The sequence below is a fragment of the Mercenaria mercenaria genome, chromosome 1 (assembly GCF_021730395.1).
Source record: "Mercenaria mercenaria strain notata chromosome 1, MADL_Memer_1, whole genome shotgun sequence".
NCBI classification, from domain to species: Eukaryota; Metazoa; Mollusca; class Bivalvia; order Venerida; family Veneridae; genus Mercenaria; species Mercenaria mercenaria.
This window is the reverse complement of record NC_069361.1, coordinates 94,242,088-94,268,258: the sequence shown is the minus strand read 5'-3', so window position 1 is coordinate 94,268,258 and position 26,171 is coordinate 94,242,088. Positions and strand designations below refer to the sequence as shown.

At 35.0% G+C, this 26,171-nt stretch overlaps 1 protein-coding gene across 1 annotated transcript in view; it reads right to left on the bottom strand.

The window, feature by feature from the left end:
- Nucleotides 1-71: 71 nt before the first annotated feature.
- LOC123564340 (nuclear RNA export factor 1-like) overlaps nt 72-26,171 on the bottom strand; it is a 44,768-nt gene continuing 18,668 nt past the window's right edge. Inside the window, exons 4-22 of the mRNA XM_053517666.1 lie at nt 25,754-25,830; nt 24,676-24,764; nt 23,773-23,856; nt 23,246-23,350; nt 20,386-20,457; nt 16,052-16,121; nt 15,096-15,184; nt 14,218-14,325; nt 13,484-13,593; nt 11,757-11,793; nt 11,508-11,576; nt 8,405-8,568; nt 7,884-7,948; nt 7,537-7,649; nt 6,997-7,112; nt 5,742-5,799; nt 4,480-4,637; nt 3,641-3,701; nt 72-3,443 (exon numbers count right to left, since the gene is read on the bottom strand). Coding sequence (XP_053373641.1) covers nt 3,405-3,443; nt 3,641-3,701; nt 4,480-4,637; nt 5,742-5,799; nt 6,997-7,112; nt 7,537-7,649; nt 7,884-7,948; nt 8,405-8,568; nt 11,508-11,576; nt 11,757-11,793; nt 13,484-13,593; nt 14,218-14,325; nt 15,096-15,184; nt 16,052-16,121; nt 20,386-20,457; nt 23,246-23,350; nt 23,773-23,856; nt 24,676-24,764; nt 25,754-25,830 — 1,684 coding nt within the window. The 3' untranslated portion in view covers nt 72-3,404. The remainder of the gene's footprint in view (nt 3,444-3,640; nt 3,702-4,479; nt 4,638-5,741; nt 5,800-6,996; nt 7,113-7,536; nt 7,650-7,883; nt 7,949-8,404; nt 8,569-11,507; nt 11,577-11,756; nt 11,794-13,483; nt 13,594-14,217; nt 14,326-15,095; nt 15,185-16,051; nt 16,122-20,385; nt 20,458-23,245; nt 23,351-23,772; nt 23,857-24,675; nt 24,765-25,753; nt 25,831-26,171) is intronic.

The following is a 26,171-nucleotide window of genomic DNA, read 5'->3' as shown; positions in this document are numbered from 1 at the left end:
TTAATTATAATAGAATCAGATATTCCATTACAGCCTACAGCAAATCTATTACTAGCATATAAAAGAAACGCTTGTTTTCATTAAAAATAATTTTTGACACAATGTAACAGGTTTACAGTAACATTTCTTCAAAAACAAAACATGTACAAATTGTTGACAATATAAAAACATTGTATATCTTCAGATGGATTCTCCATGCACAAATCATGTGTAACAAATCACTAGCACTAGAAACAATATACATTTGAACCTAGGTATGCTTAAATGCAGTATGGCATTTGTTAACTCACTATGTTTACATCTTTTGGACCTTGTCTGTACCAGTAATTCATATTCAATTCACCAAAAGTTCGTCAAGAAGTGAAGTTACAGCTATTTTATGACACTAGCAATTTGGTTCAAAATATCATTAAAGGCAGTACAGACCTCTGATCCAAATTTTAAAACACAATTTTGGTATTTGCACAAGAAAAAAAGCTATTAATGCTGTCTTATCAGAAAGAGATCAAAGATGTACTAAAACATAAAACATTATCATATACAGCTGGCAAACTAAATAAAACAAGAGGACCATGATGGTCCTGAATCGCTCACCTCTTCCTACATGACCCAGTTTTGAGTATGAAGTCGTTTTCTCTATTATTTGACATAGTGACCTAGTTTTTGAGCTCATGTGACCCAGTTTTGAACTTGACCTAGATATTATCAAGATAAAAATTCTGACCAATTTTCATGAAGATCCATAGAAAAATATGGTCTCTAGAGAGGTCACAAGCTTTTTCTATTATTTGACCTATTGAACTAGTTTTTTAAGGCACGTGACCCAGTTTCAAACTTGACCTAGATATCATCAAGGTGAACATCCTGACCAATTTTCATGAAGATCCATTCAAGGGTATGGCCTCTAGAGAGGTCACAAGGTTTTTCTATTTCAAGACCTACTGACCTAGTTTTTGATCGCAGTTGACCCAGTTTCAAACTTGACCTAGATATCATCAAGATAAACATTCAGACCAACTTTCATACAGATCCCATGAAAAATATGGCCTCTAGAGAGGTCACTACGTTTTTTCATTATTTGACCTACTGACCTACTTTTTGAAGGCACGTGACCCACTTTTAAACTTGACCTAGACATCATCAAGATGAACATTCTGACCAATTTTTATGGAGATCCATTCACAAGTATGGCCTCTAGAGAGGTCACAAGGTTTTTCTATTTTTAGACCTACTGACCTAGTTTTTGACTGCACATGACCCTGTTTCGAACTTGACCTAGATATCATCAAGATGAACATTCAGACCAACTTTCATGAAGATCCATTGAAAAATATGGCCTTTAGAGAGGTCACAAGGTTTTTCTATTATTTGACCTACTGACCTAGTTTTTGATGGCACGTGACCCACTTTCGAACTTGACCTAGATATCATCAAGATGAACATTCAGACCAACTTTCATACAGATCCCATGGAAAATATGGCCTCTAGAGAGGTCACAAGGTTTTTCTATTATTTGACCTACTGACCTAGTTTTAGACGGCACGTGACCCAGTTTCAAACTTGACTTAGATATCATCAAGGTGAACATTCTGATCAATTTTCATGAAGATTTCATGAAATATATGGCCTCTAGAGAGGTCACAAGGTTTTTCTATCTTTAGACCTACTGACCTAGTTTTTGACCGCACGTGACCCAGTTTCGAACTTGACCTAGATATCATCAAGATGAACATTCGGACCAACTTTCATACAGATCCCATGAAAAATATGGCCTTTAGAGAGGTCACAAGGTTTTTCTATTATTTGACCTACTGACCTAGTTTTTGATGGCACGTAACCCAGTTTCGAACTTGACCTAGATATCATCAAGGTGAACGTTCTGACCAATTTTCATGAAGATCTTGTGAAATGTATGGCCTCTAGAAAGGTCACAAGGTTTTTCTATTTTTACACCTACTGACCTAGTTTTTGACCGCACGTGACCCAGTTTCGAACTTCACCTAGATATCATCAAGATGAACATTCAGACCAACTTTCATAAAGATCCCATGAAAAATATGGCCTTTAGAGAGGTCACAAGGTTTTTCTATTATTTGACCTACTGACCTAGTTTTTGACGGCACATGACCCAGTTTCGAACTTGACCTAGATATCATCAAGATGAACGTTCTGACCAATTTTCATGAAGATCTTTTGAAATATATGGCCTCTAGAGAGGTCACAAGGTTTTTCTATTTTTAGACCTACTGACCTAGTTTTTGAAGGCACGTGACCCAGTTTCGAACTTGACTAGATATCATCAAGGTGAACATTCTGACCAATTTTCATGAAGATCCATTGAAAATTATGGCCTCTAGAGAGGTCACAAGGTTTTTCTATTATTAAACCTACTGACCTAGTTTTTGACGGCACGTGACCCAGTTTCGAACTTGACCTAGATATCATTAAGGTGAACATTCTGACCAACTTTCATAAAGATCCCATGAAAAATGTGACCTCTAGAGTGGTCACAAGCAAAAGTTTACGGACGGACGCACGGACACCGCGCGATCACAAAAGCTCACCTTGTCACTTTGTGACAGGTGAGCTAAAAATGCAGCTATTCTATATGTATTGTATGTACAAACAATCTTTTGACTAAACAAAAAGAGCTACTTAATGTGTCAAATCATTTGTATTTGTTGAAGACAAGATAACAACAGAACATACTGTTGAGCTTCACACACACTTGACAAAGCATACATCTTTAATCATGAGTTTAACTATAATCAACATGTAGCCTTTCCAAATGTAAAATCAACTTTTGTTTCCTTGATCATAGCTGGTTATAAAAATATCAAGCTTTGACTGTCACTTTAGACAGACCAGGAATAAAAAGAAGCCATGGTTGACAAATGGAAGCAGATCAAAAATACAACATGACAAGTACATTATCACTAGTCAGCTAAAACGATTAACATAAATCCTTGTATTTAGTCCATTCAAGCTTTATACATCACTGGAATTTATCTGTGTTCCATACTCTTCTTGAGCTACTTAAACACTTCATGGGACTGATTTAAAAGAAAGTCTTTTAAAATATAAAAATAAGATAAAAACACACTATTTGTGTTCCTCATATTTAAGATTTCATTTCATCAAATGTCACAGTTTGACTGCAATTTTCAACACAAAACATTCACAAATAAATCTATGGTGATTCAAAAATCAGGACCACTTAAACTGCAATGTCCAGATACTGTCCAGATACTGTTTCGATATATTCCAGCACAAAAATGTCAAAGAGATATGTGTCCCGTAACTGTTTGTTTTGATATTCTTGATATATCACTCAGTCTCACTTGTAGTGTTAATGATGAACATTCGTGCTAACTAAATTCTTCTGTTTGAAGATTCGGACACTTTCACTTGTTAAATGCTTCTGGGGGAATCTTTCCTTGTTGCTATAAACAAAAGAAAATAACACCTTTTAACATTTTATCATCTGAACAGATTTTTACATCAAAATTGCTAAACACACTACTCAACAGTATATGTATTCCACACAAATAATAGTCCTGGTAAAAATCTTCCTATCTGTTGAATATTGACTGCTATCTATTATCTTGTTTAAACATTTTATTTTCTGTTAAAATCTTACTTGCAACGCCAAGAAGTTTTGTCCTGCTTTAGCATAGTCCCAACCGTTCTCTGCCAGACACCTACAACAATGTATCATGTCAGTTACTTCATTTTTTTTTCTTTAAAAAATCTGTTCTTCTCACTGTGACATATTAAGAAAGACCCTATGTCTCGTATCTCATTGGTTAGTAGCTGGTCACAAGGAGGTCCATAGAAAAACATATTCACCACAAAAGGCAATTTTCTTGTATAAAAACCAGAGTGAAACATTCAAAACAAGCTATTTCTATCTTTGCTTTTAAATTAGCAGCTCATATTACATAAAGGGGCCAAGTGCCCCAATTTGAACAAAATTGGCAAAGGGCCTTAAAACGGTGCTACAGACCAAGTTTGAAGAAGACTCATGCGGTATGTGAGAAGAAGTCTGAGTGCCCCTATTTGAACAAACTTGCCAGGATGTAACAGGCCAACTCTGGTGTAAATCTGACCAGTTGTTTCTGAGAAGATATTTAAGTAAAATGTTGATGGCAGATGACAAACACCAGACGCTTGTCCTATACTAATAACTCACCCTTAGCCTTTGGTTCAGATGTGCTAATAAAATACTAATTGTATGATGGTATCAGGAAATATTCAAGTTTACTGACCTGACCAAAGTGAATAAACAGTTTTCATGAAATAAATGTTTAACACAGCAAATTTTGATTAACATACAATTTAATAAAATGAAAACATTTCCTTGAGTCTCACACTAAAATGAAGAAAAAGAGTCTTACTAAACTGCCTTATTTTCTTAAAGATGTGAGTTCACTTAAACTGAAAGAAAACTGGAAAACTTTGTTTAACTGCAGTACTTACTTGGCTGACCATTCTGAGTTCATTCGAGACTCTGCTATAAAACTGACAATCATCTGTTGTTGGACCTCTGTTAGACCTAAACCCTCAAAAGGGCTACTGGGGGACGTCTGTGGTACTGGACTAGATGAGGGGGTGGGAGCAGGTGTCTTAAATGCTGCCTGAAACAAAATATATTGTCTTTACTGGCAGTAACAAAATACAGTAAATTTTGTTTTATGCCAGTTCTGAAAATATCTAAGACATTAGCAAGAAAAATTAATCGTCTAAATAACACAAGCTGTGTATAAAACCTAAAATGTTGGGAAAATGTTGCTGAATGCTTAATCTGCAAAATGCTGGGTAAATGATGACACAAGAAACTAAGTGAGCAAATCAGATACAATACAAGAGGGCCATGATGGTCCCAATCAATCATCACAACTTGCTTTAACAATTTTGGTGGCGAGTTGCACATGGAAAATATCTGTGAAACTATTCTGAAATTAGGCCAGCATTTTCTGACAACTTTTGAAGTGTAAGAAAACCTCTGACTATGCCCTCTGACGGCCATGTTACTGAAAACCTGGACTACTTTTGTACAAACTTGGTATAATGTCACTGAAGGAACATTCTGAAACAAAGCCTGCAGTTTCTGACCGATTCCACAATAGCTATTTATGAAAAACCCTACCTTCAACAAGAGTCATGACCGTGTTTTCACAGAACGATCTGATGGTATTTGGTAGAGGGTCATGCAAGGACCATTTACATGGAATTACTTTGAAATTGAGCCAGCAGTTCCAGAGGGGATTTTAGAAATTTTTCATATAGCTCCCTTATGGCCATTTTTTTTTTACTAATCAGCATGGCTTGAATAAAGCTGGTATAGGGTCAACCAATGAAACCAATGTAAAATCATTTTAAAATAACTTATTTTCAAAACTGTTCCAACAGTTTTTAAGAGGTGAAGATTTTTTAAGTTTTTCATCTAGCTATACACAGAAAACTAGCCTGCTCCCTGGCAGCTAATGGAATATGGTGGATGGTCACCCAAAAACATTTCAGTAAAATTATTTTGAAACCTGTTTGCAAGTTTCAAAAGAGAAGACTTTCAAATCCAGAGAACATTCCTGTGAAGTTTTAGTTGAAACTGGTTTAGTAGATGATCTTTAAAGAAATTGTGCATTATGGATGGATGTTAAATGATTCTACATGCTTACCATGTGCACTTTCTGGTGAGCTTAAAACATCAATTACTTGTATCAGCTAAAAAGAGAACTTACCTGAATTTGGTCTGGAGAAGCATTTGTAATTGTTAAAATGTCATTCACTACCAACATTCTGTAAACAAAAAAATAATCTAATGAGAGCTAGGTATGTTCATTGAAGTTCTTTGTAAATCTGCTTATTACACTTTTTTTATTGTTTTTGGGTTTAGCACCATTTTTCAACAGTATTTCAGTTGTGTAACGGTGGGCATTTAACAGAACCAGCATTTCTATATTATGTACTAGTGTTGGCCCGTTCTCCACAAGTAACTGTCAACTTGTCTTCTCTACATGTATCAGAGGAGAAGGATGAAATGACTTCAGACACGATAACTTTAATCAAATCGTCAAAGAGAAAATATGCCTAGCTCATGGATCGAATCAAGACCCAGTGATCCATATAAAGTTTCCCTACTGATCCAAGCAGGTGGGCTATGATATAACACTTTTTATCACAATTTTGACGTCACGGGAGTGAAATAAAGGCATTACATAAAATTGATAATACTAGTGTAATGAAGCTTCGACATCAATGTCGTTTTAAGTATCGGAGACGTTGGTCAAATTTACTTGTTTATAATAGTTAAAGTAGAATTTTTGATGTTTCGCCAAGAAAAGCTAACATGTGACAAAAAGAATATTACATCTGTGACTTTTCACATTGAATTTATTAAACTCGTTGAGAAGAAAATTAATAAAATGCGAGGCTCTCATGTAATATCCTCTATTTACTTACTGAACATATGTAGAACAGCTTAGCAGAATTATTAATGAACACTAGTAATCATCTTTACTTGTAAAATGTTTGTTTCATAAGATTTATTGCAATTTTTCAACATTCCTTATTGTGGAGGGGGGTGGGTGTAATGTGTAGGCTAATCTTGGTGAAACTAAGATAGATCTTGAAGAAAATGGGACTAGATATACACGTTCGATTTATGGAAGGCCGTACAAATCCTAAAGAAGTCTATGGAAAAAAAACTGGTGGTCTCTAACCTATAAAAGCGGGGGGATAATGACAATTGGAGGACAAATAACCTTAATGTATTGTCTTTGGTTAATTATCATTGACAATATACTCGGATTTGGTTTCTAACTTACTACCTCCTGAGTGAAAGTCTTGCACACTACCATACACATGGAGCTAACCATGCAACCTATGTCTGAGGACAAAGATATGTTTCACAAGTATATTTGAGTGTTCACAATGGATGCTATATTGGATTATGTTCTTTCTCCAACAACAACAGAGAATATATAACCAAGTTACCCGCTTCCCCCAGGAACTGTGACAAATGTTCTGCTGAAAGCTCGGATAGGCTGCTTGTCCTGCTTGCTGTCAACCTCCTTATATACACCTTGTACTGTAAAACTCATCATGGCAGACTGTAATTCATTCATACATGTATAAATGCCAAGTTGATATATAAATTATATATGAGCTTTGGTAAGCTCAAAAATAAACATCTTTATCCTGTATTACAGGTCTCACATATATGTCAATTCAGAAACTAGAAAATACAATTTCCATGACTAAAACTCTGATGGAGGCTAGACATCTTGGATTGCCACTCTGTAGTAAAGAATTCTTAAAAGAACAAAAGGCCTCAATGACTTCCGAAACTGTTAAAGTAAATTCACATTGCAGGCATCTTACAAAAGCTACAGACTTCATTCAAAAGGGAACTGCACGGCCGAAAGGGAAATTGATTTGCATTGAACATATGAGCAATGATTTCAGAACTAGAATCACACCAAGCTAACAATAGTATCTGTTAGCAGACAAATGTATGACTTGTTGATGACTTACTGACATGAAGTTGCAGTCAACTATAAATGAATTAGGATCATGACTGGTCTTTGGTAACAAACATAACTGCGGAACTATCAAACTTCCCTTCTTTAACAACTTGTGCTTCCGACCTGTGTAATATACAATAAAACATATGAAATACTTCATAAACATTTAAATTTTAGACTTATGTGTATTCTTCAAATAGCTGGCAATCAGCTGTATGACATGTCCTAGTATGTCAATGACACATTTCCTATGTAACTGTCTATTCATGTTTGTATTTGTATGAACATTTTGATGATTTGTTTGCATTATAAGCCTCTATTTGCTTTAATACTCAAATGAATGAATCAAATAATTACTTGAATCTTTGTGTTGTCTGGCTAAATTCCTGCTCTCATCTATGTAACTTGATAGTGAACTCTGCCTGAAAACATACAATGTCAAATTGTTTGCCAAAATTATTAATAAACCGACATAAGGTCAAATACTTTGAACTCAACAATGCTTAACTTTCTACTTCATGAATAAATTACTTACAAAATTAAGCTTGTATCTGATCAGTTAATTTTAAGGTGACATACGTGTAATTAGTAAATTATTCAACACTACAATCCCTATGTCAACATTCATTCAATCCTCCTGTAACAATGTATATTGTACAACACCATTGTAAGCTAAAGACAATGAGAAAATAGCCTGCTTATAGTAAGCACTAGATAAACCAGATCTGGTGTAATACTTAACTGGTATTGTATGTAACCATTGTCAGCACAGACAGCCCACCAGGTGAAATATTTACTTGCTCATACTGTATGGCACCACTATAAGCTTAAGACATTGAGAACAACAGCTGCTAAACCAGACCCAGTGTAATACTCACTTGTATTGTACAGCACCATTGTAAGCTACAGACAGTGAGAACATAGCCTGCTCATGGTATGCACCAGATAAACCAGATCTATCAGCGGCATCATACACAGTGAAATAGTCCTTCAAAAACTTAACAACTGGTCCCTGTACCTCTGCATTTGGAAAGTAATTTGCCTGAAATTTATAATTCAAAACAGATTTTTTTTCCCCACTAAAAATTCAATATCTAACATAAACAGATATAGAGATCCAACTTGTGCGAAAAACATTAGTACACATTATATCAAAGTTTCTCAAATTTTCACAATATTTTCTGCAATTCTGCACCGTCAATTCATAATGTTATAAACACAGGTCAGCATGGTAACAATATGGTCAGGATATATGGAAATCTTTATATACAAACATGCCATTACATGAAATTAGATGTTTTAAACACATTATATAAGCATTTAAATTCATATACTAATCATGGAATTGAACATTATTAAAACAAATTTTTTCAAAATATGTAAGGGTTCTATTTCTGGATTAAAATAACAATTCCATTTCTGGATATACAACACTGTCTATAATGTCACTTATTAACAACTGTACAAATCAAGAGGACCATGATGACTCTATATCTCTAACCAGAGTTTCACAAATAGGTTCTCCTAATTTTCCATATATTGACCAATATAGGGAAAACATGACCTTCTCTGTAGCAACCATGCTGTTTGAAAAATCATGATTACTTTTCAAAATTTAATAGAGGGTCACCTTAGGAATAATTTAATGAATTAGATTGCAAAATCAGACTAGAGGTTTTTGTGATGGCATTTGAAAAATCTTCTACTGTTAATTATGGCTGCCATGTTTTTCTTCACATCAGAATAATATGAACAAGTGTGTGATAATGTAGAACAACTATTTTAAGTTTGAATCAAACTCATTTAATAATAACAATGTCAAAATGGAGGTGCATCAAAACTTTAACCTGAAATTTTGACAAGAGCTGTCAGCAGACAGCAAAGGTTGCCGCAAAAGATGGAAAGTTTGAACAAGAGGTAGATGGATGGACACACAGGTGTATGAACAGCATTTCTGTACTCCCACAAATTATGTTTAAGAAAAGACAAAAAAAAAACCCAGAAACTTGAAGTATAAAAACAGGCATAATTTTATCAAAATGACTGTAACAGTTATGGAACCTATCTCATTCAGTTGGTAATATGAAAAAGATGTGTATGAGGTTTCATGCAGTTGTATAGTAACTGAGATACTAACTCAATGAACATCACAAATAGTAAATTGTTGAGAAGAAAAGGGAAAAGTGAAGCTCTCGTAATGTAATTTAACGTTGAACATAATTTATGGATGATCTTGTTTTAATTACTGTTCCTTTTAATCTTTTACCAACAGATTTACATATATATATATATATATATATGTATGTATGTGTTCTCCATGTTTTTGTAAAGCACTTTTGAATGTACATTTCTGTATGAAAAGAGTACTATATAAGTGTGGTATAACAATAAGTGCAAAAAGGGATATAATTTCATCAAAATAAAAGCATGAGTTGTGGCATCTATGTCATTCAGTTGGTATTACCATGGCAAAGAAATGTGTGAAGTTTTATTTCTTTAGTTGTGATGTGTACCAGGAGTTACTGAGATACCTGCTGGAAATTGCAAACCAGAATTTTGTTGAAAAAATGAGTAAGAATAACAAGAGCGCTCCACTATTCGGCAATTTGACAGCAAAATGAATTTATGTCTCAATAAGAGACCTCTACTTACATACAGAAGATATGTCTATAAACGAAGTTTTCAAAAAAATTTAACATGAAAATAATTCCAAGTGTAACAACTTGGCGACCTTGACCTTAGGTATAATGGACCCAGCCCTGCACATACTTTGTTTGTATACTAGACAATGTTTATGTGAAGTTATAGTAAGATATAAACAATAGTAACAAAGATATGACAGAAAAACAGATTGCCAAAAAACTTTAACCTTAAAAATAATGAAAATAATTCCAAGTATAACACTTTGGTGACCTTGACCTTATGGGCCCAGCCCCAGCACATTCTGTGAAATCATTATTATTCGTGAGGGATTAATTTTCATGGATTTTGTGGTTCAGCTCAAACCACAAAATTAAGTCCCAACGAACAAATTATGCCCAAGATAATGTAAATTGTACTCAATGTCGCCCAAAAAAGACACCATAGCCGTCAAATCTGGTCTGTAGTTGTGTGCATGCGGCAGTACTGACCTTATTGAATGTTTCACAGTTTCATTAAGTTTTGCAAATTAGGGGTCGTATAATTACAGATAACGCGGTCGTTAATTGGCACATGATCACTCCCTAATCTCCCATGGGGTAGATTGCAAATTCGGTAACCATGGTAATACTGTCTGACACGTGTAGGTTTCACATGTAAGAACAAAATGATATACTAGATCTAATTCTGTGGAACCTATAGTGGAAATTATGATTTTTTTTTTTTTTTAAATTGAGTGAGTGAGTGAGTTGGATTTTACGGCGAATTGACACAAAAAGGTCATATATCGCCAAGTTTTTTTTTTTTTTTAAATTGAAAATCCCTGAATTTACGTCCCAATAGTAACAAAGAAAAATAAAGGTTGCCAAAAAACTTTAACCAAGAAAGCTCAAGCCGATGCCGGGGCGAGTAGAATAGTACCCCTATTCTCTGAATAGTGGAGCTAAAAAGGGGCATAATTTCATCAAATTGAAAGTGAAAGTTATGGAACCTATGTCATTCGTAGTAAGTAATAATGGAGATATAAGCTTGCTTAGAAGCATTAACGAGGTGTCTACACCAGGGATATCTTAATAGCTCTGATGACTTTCTACAGAGCCAGCTAAAAGGGTTATAAATCATGAAATGTTGTCAGAGTTAAAACCCTTGAGTCATATGATGTGAGTGATGAAGAGGAACAATTATTTTAAGCCGGAAGCAAATTGATCAAGTACTAACAGAGATAACATGGAAGCACATCAAAACTTTAACCAAGCTGTGGACACAAGTACCGGGTAAGAAATCTCTCCATATACCTCTTACAGTCAAACTATAAACTATCAAATGGAACCATGTAAATACCTTTGATTTTGGAAGATCTGTCCTTGCTTCGATATCAAATGTAATTGGTGGTGGGAGGTCTTTACCATCCTAAAATGTCAAAATTATCCAAAAAATGTATGGAAATCATAGCGGTGTACAGGTATATATTTTTAATTAAACTATTAGAGGTATAGCACTCTTTATTAAAATCACTTCATGATACTACAGATGTGTTATAAACCCAAGAAAAAGAAGACACTTGAATAGATATATAAAACTTAAGCTCACCAACTTCATAACTTTTGGAAATACTTTTCTCACAGCACTGAAATAAATGTTAAGCATGCATCTTCAATATTAAGTAAAAGTGTAAGAACAAAAAAATGGATCATTTTTCATAGTCAAATTTTTTAAGTTTCAGTTTACATCAAGTGAAGTGATATGTCAACAGACGGCACAGGTTTCTTCCAGTTCCCAAATATGTTTTTCACTCCCAATGTTTATTTCCCTTTCTCAAACATGGAAACATTTTCTTATGTACCCTTCAATACTGATTTGATCTTAAATTCTTTTTATACTAGCTTGTGTTAAAATAACATGTAAGTGTGCTTACTATTTCCAAAATCATGTCTATGCAAGACTTCCAGTTTTCAAGCCCAAATGAAGTGCAATACCAACCATAAAAAATCTCAAAAGATGAACTATCAATATAATAGCCATGTGTGTTCAATTCTTTAAGTCTAAGTAAGATATTTTATTTGTAGATGCAATTATTGTTTTTAAAGGAATTAACAGTGTTTAAGTTTTGTGTCTTTTTTGCCAATTTTGTAAAAATTGGTTTTACATAGTGCAAACAATCTTTGTCACTCTCTATCATTGACTTCCTTTTCCTGCCTTGATACAGTCTGTGTGAATTACTTTTTAACAGACATTCTAGCTCAGATGTATACAACGTTTTGCCTGACACACCCCTTTTGTCTCTGTGACACATCCATGAACCAGCTGCCCCTGTATAAGCCGACGCCCTTTCTGGAACGCCATGACCCGTCATTGGTGACAGACCTGTGTCTCATGGAGTCAGTGCTTTTCTGCACCGTCACTTCTGACATGTATGTAACAGGGTGCCTTCACTCAGTCAAATTTAGAGGATATAGAGCTTGCCTTTATGTACATTCTGGGACGGACTAAATCTGAAGCTCATGAATGTCTGAGAAAAAACTTCACTTGCACACTTCCTGTCTTAACTGATAAACTTATTGATTTGAATCAATATTCTTTTCAAATGAGATCATCAATAGGTTTTAAAAATTCCAAGAAAGTTCTTGGCCTATAGTGTACTCCTTTTTTCAGTCTTTAAAACACATGCCTAAGTCTAAAATATATGCTCCAAACGGTTTTAATAAATCATAATTCATAAACATATGAAAATGTGACTGAGACTTCTAGAACCTATGGCAATTTATTTCTTGAAACTAATCTTAAAACTTTGAAGATTACCATCATCTTTACCACATTTTGGTAGAACCGTATGATACAATCTACAGACACAAAAATTTACAGAGGCACAGAAATGTTCCCCATCCCACCATGTTTAGAGGGGTAAACCAATTTAATTATGCACAAGACATAATACAGGTAAGAAAGTGCACTTAAAAATACATATAAATGCTCAAATGTTTCATCATTTTCAATCGTATCAGTTTAATAGCATATCTATCTTCTACCTATATTCAGACAAAAGTTCATGAAAACAGTCGTATGATAAAGCTTTTTACACCAGTCTTTAGCTCTCATATTTTTTATCTTTTCCATATCCTTCCCTTGATGCAAACATAAACTTAACACATCAAATTAAAAAATCAAACTAATTTGTTTATGGTTGTAAATACTTTAACATTTCAGTGGAAAATTTCAAATTTACTTTCATTTTAACAGAGAAGCCCGAGAGTAGGCAATCTTACCTGACACAGATCAAGCCTCTGACACCTGATCTGTGTTACATGTTTACAGTTTACCTGATATATGAAGTCTGATCATTGAACTTATCACATAGAGGATTTCCATCCAGCGTTAATGACTCTATTTTCCAGGACTTCAGTTTGCGCACTTCCTCCACATGGGTAATCTGTCATGTAGTAACTTTTTTTAAATGTCAATTTAAGGTTACAACTCTTTAATCATTCCAAATTATTTAAGCCACAACTGATATTCTAGGGCTCATAAAATCTATGGTATCAAATAAAAAATTATCTTGTTTATGTAAAAAAAATTCCTTTAAACAAAGTGTACAAAGTGAATCTTTGACATCCATGTGTGACCTTGTGTGCTTGTACACTACATGTCATCTTGCTATAATGGACAGGCCAAGTATTTTCAAATCCCTTGTTTATTGACAAAGCTTAGATCCAGAAAAGTGTAGTTGACAGAAATTATCAAACTTGGTCAAGGTCTTATGGTCAAACACATTTTGTAAGTTAGTGAAGATCGGATGAGAAATGTTCGACTTAGAGTGCAGACAAGATTTGTGACAGACAGACAGACACACACACACATACACAGACAGGAGTAAATCAATATGTCTCCCACACCACTGTGTGGTGGGAGACATAATAATTTTGTCCTGTATCATTTGCCATTAATCTATGATTATTCTAAAAGATTGTCCTTTCAAATATACTGAAATTCAACACTAATTCTGAAGAACAGATACTGAATGTATATTTTCCTAGTCATTCAGAAAACTCCTTACCTTGTTTTTGCCAAGGTTGAGCACCTTCAGATCACCAGTTGATGACACTAATGCTGCTAGATGATCCAGACTGAAGAGCTTGTTGTCACTCATGTCCAAACAACACAACTGAAATACATGTTCATCCATTTATGCAAAGGAAAGTGTCCATGTTTACTGTCCTGTCTATTGTAAACATGCATCAACGGACTTACTATACTGACAATGTATATTGCCTTTGGTGCAGAGTATGCAGATGGCAATTAAACCAGTAAGTACCTCCAGTTTATTTTGGAACTTTACCATAACTTTTCTATAAAAATATGCATAACATGCTACTAAAATAGATATTCATCAATTATTTTCTTTGATCTTGATACTGGTTCTGTAAAATCTATAATTTCATGTGAATAAAATTCTGCAGTTTTGACCAGAAGGACTATTTCATGGGAATATGAATTCATGGATTTTGACTGTTAACCAAAAAATGAATGGCAATTTCACAGGTATGATGGGATTTAATAACTGACTCATCCATGAAATCAACATCATTTAGTCCTCTACGAATATCAAGGATTTAACAGTAAGTAGCTAAATGATTTAACAGTAACCCTTACCATGCTAAATTTCAATAATGAACTTGTCCATCTTTCAATTTGGACAGTATCAATAGCTGTTAAAAGGGGTACTTACCAAAAAGATACTGACTGAATGGCAAACACTGCAGATCATGATCAGTCTGCATGGATGTGCAGGCTGATCACGATCTACACTGGTCACAAAGGTAGAATTAATCGTGTCCAGCATGATAAGGGGTAAATAGCTAAAACATAAATTTAAACAGACGGCTAAATTGTGTAATACTGACTAAACATGAAAAAATAAACACAATAACATACCTCTGGAATGTTTTCTTGGATGATCTTTACAACATTTGTCATCACTTGAGGTCTTGCCAGGTTCATATACAGGTTGTCTTGACTCAATTCTGCAATACAAAATTAATCTGAGAGTGGTCAGGACATAGTCCATAAAAGACTTGTCATATATAACATGTAAATCTAAATCTAAAATTACAATAACATGTAGAGGTTCAGCAATCAGCCAACTTGAAGATATTTAAATATCAAACAGTAAGTACAGAATATAAAAGTAGTCAAAGGAATAACATTTTTGCCTAGCATACCTTTGTGTGAAATTTTAATGTGAAATTTCAATCCAATACAAGCAATGGTTACTGAGATCTTGCATGCAAACTTAATGCTAACTTTGTGATGCCAAAGATGAAGCTGATGCTTGGGTGAGAAGAATAGCTCTCAATGCTCAACTATTCAAATTGTTGTCCCAGAAGCAGGAATATTACCCTGTATGTTAAAAGATCTATAGTTAGAGATTGTAACTTACATGAACAACTTTAACCAGAAGTTTTTAAGTTCAAAAGGGAACATAATTTTGCAATATACATGTCGCAAGTATGGGACCTGATGCTATGACCTAGTTTTATAAACCCCAAGAAACATATGAAGTTTCAATTAAATATTTGCATTGGTTTATGAGATAGTAACTTTCATGCAAAACTTTAACCAAGGTTTTCCAAGTCTAAAACGGGGCATAATTTGGCCAAAATACATGTCAGACTTATGGGACATGACCAAGTGCAGTTTGTAATTGACACAGAAAACGAAAAAAAAAAAAGTTTCATAGCTATATACCTTTATAAAACAGCTATATGTACCTGCATGCAAAACTTTAATCAAGGTGTGACCAGGGCGAGTACAACAGCTCGGCCTATTCTTCAAATAGTCGAGCTAATAAAAAATATGTACATGTATTAAAATAAGTTAAGGTCATATACCTTTATCTGTGTGCAAACTGCTCAAATTCAGTGCCTTTGTTGTTGGATCATATCTGTTGCTCATTACAACCTGAAATTAGAACAGAACTGAATCTTCACAAATATCTAACAATAAAAGAGGGTCATATCTTTTCTAACTGGTATTTTCTAGTGACAAGAGAATAGAAACCAAATTTTAAAGTAATCTATATTTCAACTATAAAGTAATTTAAGGCTGAGTACGCCTTAAACAATTAAAACAAGACCTATAAGCAGAGTTCTGCCGAGGATTTCAGCATGATGGGCCCGTGGCCCATCAACCTTGAAAACATGGGGCCATTCTGGAACTTTTTGGGCCATTCAAGAAGAATCAAATTTTACAATTAAACAAGAGGACCATGATGGTCCTGAATCGCTCACCTCTTCCCACATGACCCAGTTTTGAGTATGACATCGTTTTTTCTATTATTTGACATAGTGACCTAGTTTTTGAGCTCATGTGACCCAGTTTTGAACTTGACCTAGATATTATAAAGATAAAAATTCTGACCAATTTTCAAGAAGATCCATTGAAAAATATGGTCTCTAGAGAGGTCACAAGGTTTTTCTATTATTTGACCTATTGACCTAGTTTTCGAAGGTACGTGACCCTGTTTTGAATTTTACCTAGATATCATCAAGGTGAACATTCTCACTAATTTTCATGAAGATCTCATGAAAAATATGGCCTCTAGAGAGGTCACAAGGTTTTTCTATTTTTATACCTACTGGCCTAGTTTTTGACCGCACGTGACCCAGTTTCAAAACTGACCTAGATATCATCAAGGTGAACACTCAGATCAATTTTCATGAAGATCCATTGAAAAATATGGCCTCTAGAGAGGTCAAAAGATTTTAATAATTTTAGACCTACTGACCTAGTTTTTGACCGCAACTGACCCAGTTTCAAACCTGATCTAGATATCATCAAGATGAACATTCAGACCAACTTTCATACAGATCCCATGAAAAGTATGGCCTCTAGAGAGGTCACGTTTTCTTTATTATTTGACCTACTGACCTACTTTTTTAAGGCACGTGACCCAGTTTCAAACTTGACCTAGATATCATCAAGGTAAACATTCTGAGCAATTTTTATGGAGATCCATTCACAAGTATGGCCTCTAGAGAGGTCACAAGGTTTTTCTATTTTTAGACCTACTGACCTAGTTTTTGACCGCACATGACCCATGTTTCGAACTTGACCTAGATATCATCAAGATGAACATTCAGAACAACTTTCATACAGATCCCATGAAAAATATGGCCTTTAGAGAGGTCACAAGGTTTTTCTATTATTTGACCTACTGACCTAGTTTTTGATGGCACGTGACCCACTTTCGAAATTGATCTAGATATCATCAAGATGAACATTCAGACCAACTTTCATACAGATCCCATGAAAAATATGGCCTCTAGAGAGGTCACAAGGTTTTTCTATTATTTGACCTACTGACCTAGTTTTTGACGGCACGTGACCCACTTTCGAACTTGACCTAGATATCATCAAGGTGAAGGTTCTGACCAATTTTCATGAAGATCTCATGAAATATATGGCCTCTAGAGAGGTCACAAGGTTTTTCTATTTTTAGACCTACTGACCTAGTTTGTGACCGCACATGACCCAGTTTCGAGCTTGACCTAGATATCATCAAGATGAACATTCAGACCAACTTTCATACAGATCCCATGAAAAATGTGGCCTTTAGAGAGGTCACAAGGTTTTTCTATTATTTGACCTACTGACCTAGTTTTTGACGGCACGTGACCCAGTTTCGAACTTGACCTACATATCATCAAGATGAAGGTTCTGACCAATTTTCATGAAGATCTTGTGAAATATATGGCCTCTAGAGAGGTCACAAGATTTTCTATTTTTAGACCTACTGACCTAGTTTTTGATGGCACGTAACCCAGTTTCGAACTTGACCTAGATATCATCAAGGTGAACATTCTGACCAATTTTCATGAAGATCTTGTGAAATATATGGCCTCTAGAGAGGTCACAAGGTTTTTCTATTTTTAGACCTACTGACCTAGTTTTTGAAGGCATGTGACCCAGTTTCGAACTTGACCTAGACATCATCAAGATGAACATTCTGACCAACTTTCATAAAGATCCCATGAAAAATGTGACCTCTAGAGTGGTCACAAGCAAAAGTTTACATACGGACGCACGCACGGATGCACGCACGGACGACGGACACCGTGCGATCACAAAAGCTCACCTTGTCACTTTGTGACAGGTGAGCTAAAAACTTTACCTTTCTTATGCTTTAAGTTTTATAAATGTAAAATTATACACAAAGTACATGTCATTAATTCTCTTTTTTTTTTATAAGTTAACCATGTATGCTCAATACAATAAGTTCTTCTGAAAGCTCTGTTTGCCAGACGTTTTATTCTTACCCTTTTGCTTTACGCAAATTACTTGACTGGGAGAGGGTCGGATCAATCTGTGATTCTGAGGTTGTTGTTTAATGTTCAGCGATATCTATAGTTAAATCGTCGTTTTTGTTCAATGTATCATTTTTATTTTTATCTTTCCCCAGTGTAACTAAAGCCTAGTTCATTTTCCTAGGGGCAGGAGGACTGAAAAAATTTGTGCATAATTGCTTTTCCTTTCGGTACAATCATGGTGCAATTATCACGACACATTATATTTTCAATCTGTCGCAGTGATCTCCCCTGGAGGTATGTCTATCTACAGTGCAAGACCGGCAAACTAGCGATCATTATCGGGTTTGAGTTTCAGATTTTCTGGCGCGCCAAAGGCCCACCGACACGAAATTTGGTGCGCCATTCATATTTTTTTCGCGCCAATGGCGCAAAAACGCAGCCTCAACAGAACTCTGCCTATAAGTAAACTCTCTAAATAAATATCCTCGATACAGGAAGTATGACAACATTTGGTCACAGAACATGAAAAGGCTTCATCACATTTAAATCAGAGTAGTGTTTCTTTCATCAGAAGTTTAACTACCGGTAGACATGTGTTCTTACTTCCTGACACTATACATGGTTTCATGACTCCAGGTGAAATATTTTTTTAGATATACGCAACATAGACTTTAAAGCACTTTATGTGTATATTTCACTAGGCCAAGGACCATAGCTTTGGTCTGGTTGGGTGAAATCCCGAACAGAATACCAAGTGCAGAAATTCACATGCTATGTAACAACCCTGTTTTCTGACTCCAGGACACAAACTTTTATGCCCTTAATGCATATTTCTGACTACATCAAAGGTCATATAACTCTGCTCTTGCAGAGTGAAATCCCCCCAAAAAATTCAAGTACACAAATCAAATTCATTTGCTGGATTACACTCCTAAATGGTTTTATGATTCTAGGTGAAATATTTTTTAAAATATGTGCAACACAAACATTAAAGCACTTTATTTGTATTTATCCCTAATTAAAGGACCATAACTTTTGTCTAGCCGAGTGAAATCTAAATCAGAACACCAGGTGCACAACTTCACATACTATATAACAATCCTATACTGTTTTACAACTCTAAGTCAAATACTTGTATGCCCTTTTATGCATATTTTTGACAATCAAGTGCCCTAACTCTAGTCTGACCAACAGAAATCCGGAACAAAACCCAGGTGCACTTCACATATTCCCATGTTGTTTCATGACCCTAGGTCAAATTCGTTTTAATATACATGCGGCACAAGCTTTTATGTCCTTTTATGGCTATTTTTGACCAAATCATGGGATGTAACTCTGGTCTGGCTGAGTGAAACCTCAAACAAAACTCAAGGTGCACAAATTCACATGCTGAATAATATTCCAATAATGTTTAGTAATCCTAGGTCAAATACTTTTTGAGATACCAGACACACAGACTTTTTAACCCTATTTTTGACTATGCCAAGGGCCATAACTATGGTCTGGCTATGTAAAATATCAATAAATATATGGTTATAGACAATACGAAGAAAAACTATATTTTATTTTTTTTCAAAGACTTCAAGTAGGATTGGGTGCATTTATAAGAGAGAGAGAGAGAGAGAGAGAGTTTATATTTATAGGATACAAATGTATATGGTGGAATATACGAGTATATCCTTGCAATGTGTGTAATAAATTCACTTAAAAGCAATGCATTTCTGTTGTTTTGGGTAAGATCCCTTGAAAACTGTTACAGGAGTTATCCATAAAACATGCACAAGTTCACTTCACTCATCCATTTCTGTAAATTTGGGTAAAATCTCTTGAAAACTGAAGGAATAGTTCTTCAGACAAAGATTTCAGGATGGACGTAACTAACGACAGCACTATTTATCTGTAAATATCAAACTTACTTTGAGTTTGTCTACTTCCTCTGTGCCCATAGGAATGTTTGGAGGAATACTATTTTTCACAAGAATTGTCATCTAGAAAAAACATATTTCAAAAAGGTTTATTACAATACATGTATTCAAGTTTCTCAAAACAAAACATCAACACAGATGAATGTATAAAGAAAAGTTATTTTCACCACATACTAAAAAAAGTCTTTCTTGTACAAAGTCATATATACAAGTATCTTACAGTTACAAACATTTACATAATCTTATTTGTTGACAAACATGAAATCACTGTGAAGTAAAATAAACAAGAGGGCCAAGATGGCCCTAGGTCGCTCACCTGAGTAACACACCATAACAGTGTATACATGTTTTACCTAGTGATTTCATGGAGACAAATATTCTGACTAATTTTCATTAGATTGGACCTCTTTAGAGTAAACAAGCATTTTCTTTCATTTGACCTAGTGACCTAGTTTTTTACCCCACATGACCCAGATTTGAAACTCATCCAAAATTTCATGAAAACAAACATTCTAACAAAGTTTCGGGAAGACTGGAGCAAAAAAGTGGCCTCTAGAGTGTATACAAGCTTTTCCTTTGATTTGACCTAGTTTCTGATACCACATGACCCAGATTTGAAATCCTCCAAGACTTCATGATATCAAACATTCTGACCAAGTGTTATAAAGACAGAATCAAAAATGTGCTCCCTATGGTGTAAACAAGCTTATTCTTTAGATTTGACCCGGTGACCTAGTTTTTGATCCCACATGACCCAGATAAAACTTCATCCGAGATTTCATACAGACAAACATTCTGAACAAGTTTCATGCAATCAAATGATAAATGCAGCCCCTATTGCATGCACAAGGTTTTTCTTTGATTTTAACAGGTGACCTGGTTTTTGAACCCAGATAATCCAGATTCGAACTTGGGCTAAAGATCACCAAGATCATCATTTTGACAAAGTTTCATGAAGATAGGGTCATAAACATGGCCTCTGGAGTGTTATCAAGCTTTTCCTTTAAATTTGACTGGATGACCTAGTTTTTGATCCCACATGACCCAAATTCGAACCTGACCTAGAGATCATCAAGATAACCATTCTGACCAAGTTTCATAAAGATTGAGTTACAACTGTGGCCTCTAAAGTGTTCACAAGCTTTTCTTTTGATTTGATCTGGTGACCTAGTTTTTAACCCCACATAACCAAGATTCGATCTTTACCTAGAAATCATCAAGACAAACAATCTGACCAAGATTCATAAAGATTGAGTCACAACTGTGGCCTCTAGAGTGTTAACAATGTTTTCCTTTGATCTGACCTAGTGACCTAGTTTTTGACCCAACATGACCCAGTTTCAACTTTACTTAGAGATCAAGACAAACATTCTGATCAATTCCCATGAGTTTCAAACTTAAATTGTGGTCTCTAGAGTGTTAACAAGATTTCCCTTTCATCTGGCCTAGTGACCTAGTTTTTGACCCAACATGACCCAGTTTTGAACTTTACCTAGAGATCATCAAGACAAACATTCTGATCAAGTTTCATAAAGATTGAGTCACAACACTGTGGCCTCTAGAGTGTTCACAAGCTATTCCTTTGTTTTGACCTGGTGACCTAGTTTTTGACCCCACATGACCCAGATTCACATATGACCTAGAGATTATCAAGACAAACATTCTGACAAAGTTTCATAAAGATTGAGTCACAACTGTGGCCTCTAGAGTGTTCAAAAGCTTTTCCTATGATCTGGCCTTCTGACCTAGTTTTTGAACCACATGACCCAGTTCCAAACTTGACCTAAAGATCATCAAGACAAACATTTTGACAAAGTTTCATTAAGACTGGGTCACAACTGTGGCCTCTAGAGTGTTCACAAGGCAAAGTTGATGGCTGACGCACGCCGGACGCCGGACAATAACCGGTCACAATACCTCACTTTAAGCACTTTGTGCTCCGGTGAGCTAAAAAGGAAGTTCTTGTTGGCAAATAAATGCACTGTATTTTACTTCCTTTGTCAAATCAAACACCTGGCACTGAAAACATGCTAATGCATTTTGACTGTATACAACCTTTATTCCTTGCTTTACATGTAGGCAACATGCCCTTTTCGCATATTCTATACTGCAACATCAGTCTCATTCTGATATCTTTATTTATTTATTTATTTGGGTTTTACGGTGCACCAACACAGTATAGGTTATATGGCGCCAAAGAGGACTACAAATTTTGGTTTCACATCTCATTTACATCGAAATAAAAACATGAGGTATGGAAATCAAAATTTGCATACCTGCTGGAATCACAGAGTTACAGCAAAATCAAGTGTTAAGACCCTATTAGTTGCCTCTTACGATCATGCAAGTGGTTTCAATTCTTTTCATACACAGATCGTCCCAGAACCACATGGGGCCATACTGATATCATCACATAAAAGTTTCTATTTGAAACATGAGCTGTCAGAGGACAACAATGATGTATTCAAAAGCCTTGCCGCTAGCAAAAGTTCATGATGAATAATTTAGTGCAACAGCTCTACCTGTCCTATTCTACAAATATTTGAGCTAAAACTTAGTATTGTGAAATCATTAATATTCGTGGGGGGCTAATTTTCGTGGATTTCGTGGTGGATCAATCCACGAAATTTAATCCCAACAAACAAGTAAAATTCCCATTCATTATATGTTCAAAAGTTGAAATCCACGAATTCATATCCCCACGAAATTGCCGTTTTGACCCAAACCACGAAATTTCATGCCCAGAAAATTAAATGATTTTACAGTATCTTTTAATAATATTTAGCATGTCTATTTCACCTTCAATTTCATTTAAAGCATAAAGCCCCTCAACAAAGAAGCTAAACCTTACTTTATATCCAGTTGGCATGGTTATTCTTTTTGTGATCCCTCTGATAGATTCCGCTGCTCTCTTGTCATTTACAAAAAAAATTGCAGTGTTGTCCTCATAGTGAAACTGTCAATAAGAACATGTGCACTTTTCAATAGATAATACCTAAGGAGGGGCATATGAGATTTTTAACACCAGTTGACAATATAATTATAAAAATTATGGCAAATCTTTTAAAAATATGGTACAAGAGGACTGAATTTTCTATAGATATTTATATCTTTCTTTATGCAAAGCAAGTTTATAAAGTCTACATTTAAGGCAAAATAACTATATGCTGGTTGAACAGTAAGACAGGCAATTCAAGTTCCAGTGAAAATCTTATTTGTATTAAGCACTCAGTGAGTATAAATAAGTGTAAATGGTCAGATGTTCAAGTTTCAAACAAATCCATAACGTGACCAAAATCTGATTAACCACCTTTTAAGTATAACAGGTTGTACAAGCAATTTTAAATTAATCAGAACAATACAAAATTAAAAACTTACATATGTTGGCACAAATGGTACATCAACGTGATTATTTATATTCTTCAAAATGAAATCTTTATCTGCTTTTTTACCCCATGGTATCTAAAAATAAATGTAGAAATTATAATGTACATGTATGATCCATTCAGAGTTATGTGGCACAACACCTACGATGTACAAATTAAATATCTTCAGTAATAAAGAAGGTATTGGCAGCATATTTTCTAAAAGCACTGTTATCATAACTTTTGTGCCTTTTCTTTTGCAGTTCATGTTAAATGAATGTCAAAATTCTCAATAGAATGAATAGGGAGAAGATAAATATTAGACAGCGTAAACTATTGGACTTCAAAAGTGCATGCTTTCTAATGCACATATGTCAAAAAAACAACAACAACAAAAAAAAAAACAACTAGAAATGTGTCCATGGCACACAGATGCCCCCACTACATGACAAAGGACATACGAGCGACAAAACATTAAAATGAAAATTTTTTCCTAAGTCAGGGGCCATAACTCCTACAATACTGAATTAATCCGGATGCGAAACCCCAGGTGCACAACTGCACATGCTGACCAACATTCCTGTAATCTTTGGTGACTCTAGGTCAAATACTTTTGGATTTTGACGAAACTTTACAGGAGTGATCAGTACCAACCCTAACTGTGCATATACCTGGCATGTTCTGCTTGAAACAAATGCTTGATAGAGTTGCCTCCTCCTTTTTACAGACTGGGGTCATGATGGTAAACAAGTATGCAAAATATGAAAGCAATATCTCAATGGACTTTGAAAGTTTTTGGGGTGGTACACAAATTTTAACATTTGTGTAATGCTAACGCTCATGCCGGAGCGAGTAGGATAGCTCCCCTATTCTTGGAATAGTCGAGTTATAAAGATTCATATATAAAAACTCTTACCACAATCTTGAACCACTGTGGCTCTCCATCATCTCTTCTTGAGTCTATAGGAAGACCTAGTCTTTTAAACGTACCCATGCTACCACCAGCTTAAATTATAACATAAAACAGTAATCAACAAGAGCTCCACCAAGCAGGGCAATATACACCTGAAGGGTTACATCAGAGGATGGGAGCAAAATTTAAAGCGCTTGACTATTGAAGCCCAAAGGACAAGAACAACAAAGGGAAGAAATTCAAAAAAAAATTCTAAGTCTACAAAAAAAATCCTTACCAAGTACAGGTATGTCAAAATACACTTAAAAATTGGAGGTACCATCCATATTGTACCACAGAAAAGTATTCTCGGTTTTTCCCTACGACAAATAATAAAAAAGTTTCAAAATAAGCTATTATAATTTATAGTTACAAAAAAGGGTAGTAATTTAAAATTTTTTTATTGTAATTAACAAAAAAGGGATCTGCCAAATAAAAACAAGAGCACTGCAATGCAGAGCAATATACACAAAGCAGTCATATATGACCTTTGACCCCCTAAGTGTGACCTTGACCTTGAAGCGAGTCATCCGAAACATGCACTCTGCACATCGTCTCGATGTGGTGAACATTTGTGCCAAGTTTCTTTGAAATCCTTCAAGCAGTTCAAGAGTTACAGAGCGGACACGAAACAAGCTGATATGACCTTTGACCCCTGTGACCTTGACCTTGAAGTGAGACATCCAAAACATGCGCTCTGCACGTCCTCTCGGTGTGGTGAATATTTGTGTCAAGTTTCTTTGAAATCCTTCAAGGAGTTCAAGAGTTACAGTGCGGACACGAAATTGCTAACAGACAGATAGACGGGGTATAACATAATACGTCCCTTCTGGCATATAAAAATAAATCGTTGGCATAGGAAGGACCTATACAACTGGTTTCAAGAAGGAAAAGACAGATGCAATGAACTTCCAATCAATATAAACTTCACAACAAGAATCAACTCCGACATGAAACTTTCCACTACAGTTCTAATGTGAGTCACTGCATACTTAATAAATTTACGTCAATGATTTAACATTTTAGTACTTCAAATACTCACTTCTTTTATTTGAGTTGCTGTCATATCTACTATTTTTTCCATGGAAACCACCTTTACTTGGTCGACCATATGGATTGCTGAAATTGCAAATAAACTGAATGATATAAACAGGAAAATTTCGAATGTTTCAAAATGAAACAACAGTTAAAAAACTAGAACTGTCACAGGAGTGACTCATACCCCCACCATACGGTCTTCTCACAGAAGAATGGCAACCATAAGGAATCTTAAAAATACTTTGGAGTACTTCATCCTGGGCTTCCACATATAAGTAATACTAGTATAATACTAGTAAAGTAATACTAGTAAATATATTAAATCTCTAATATTAGAGATACACTAAAAGTGAATACAAAAAAGTGTCTTACCGACCCATGTTACCACAGAAAAATGTTTTTACTTTTTACATAGGACTTAT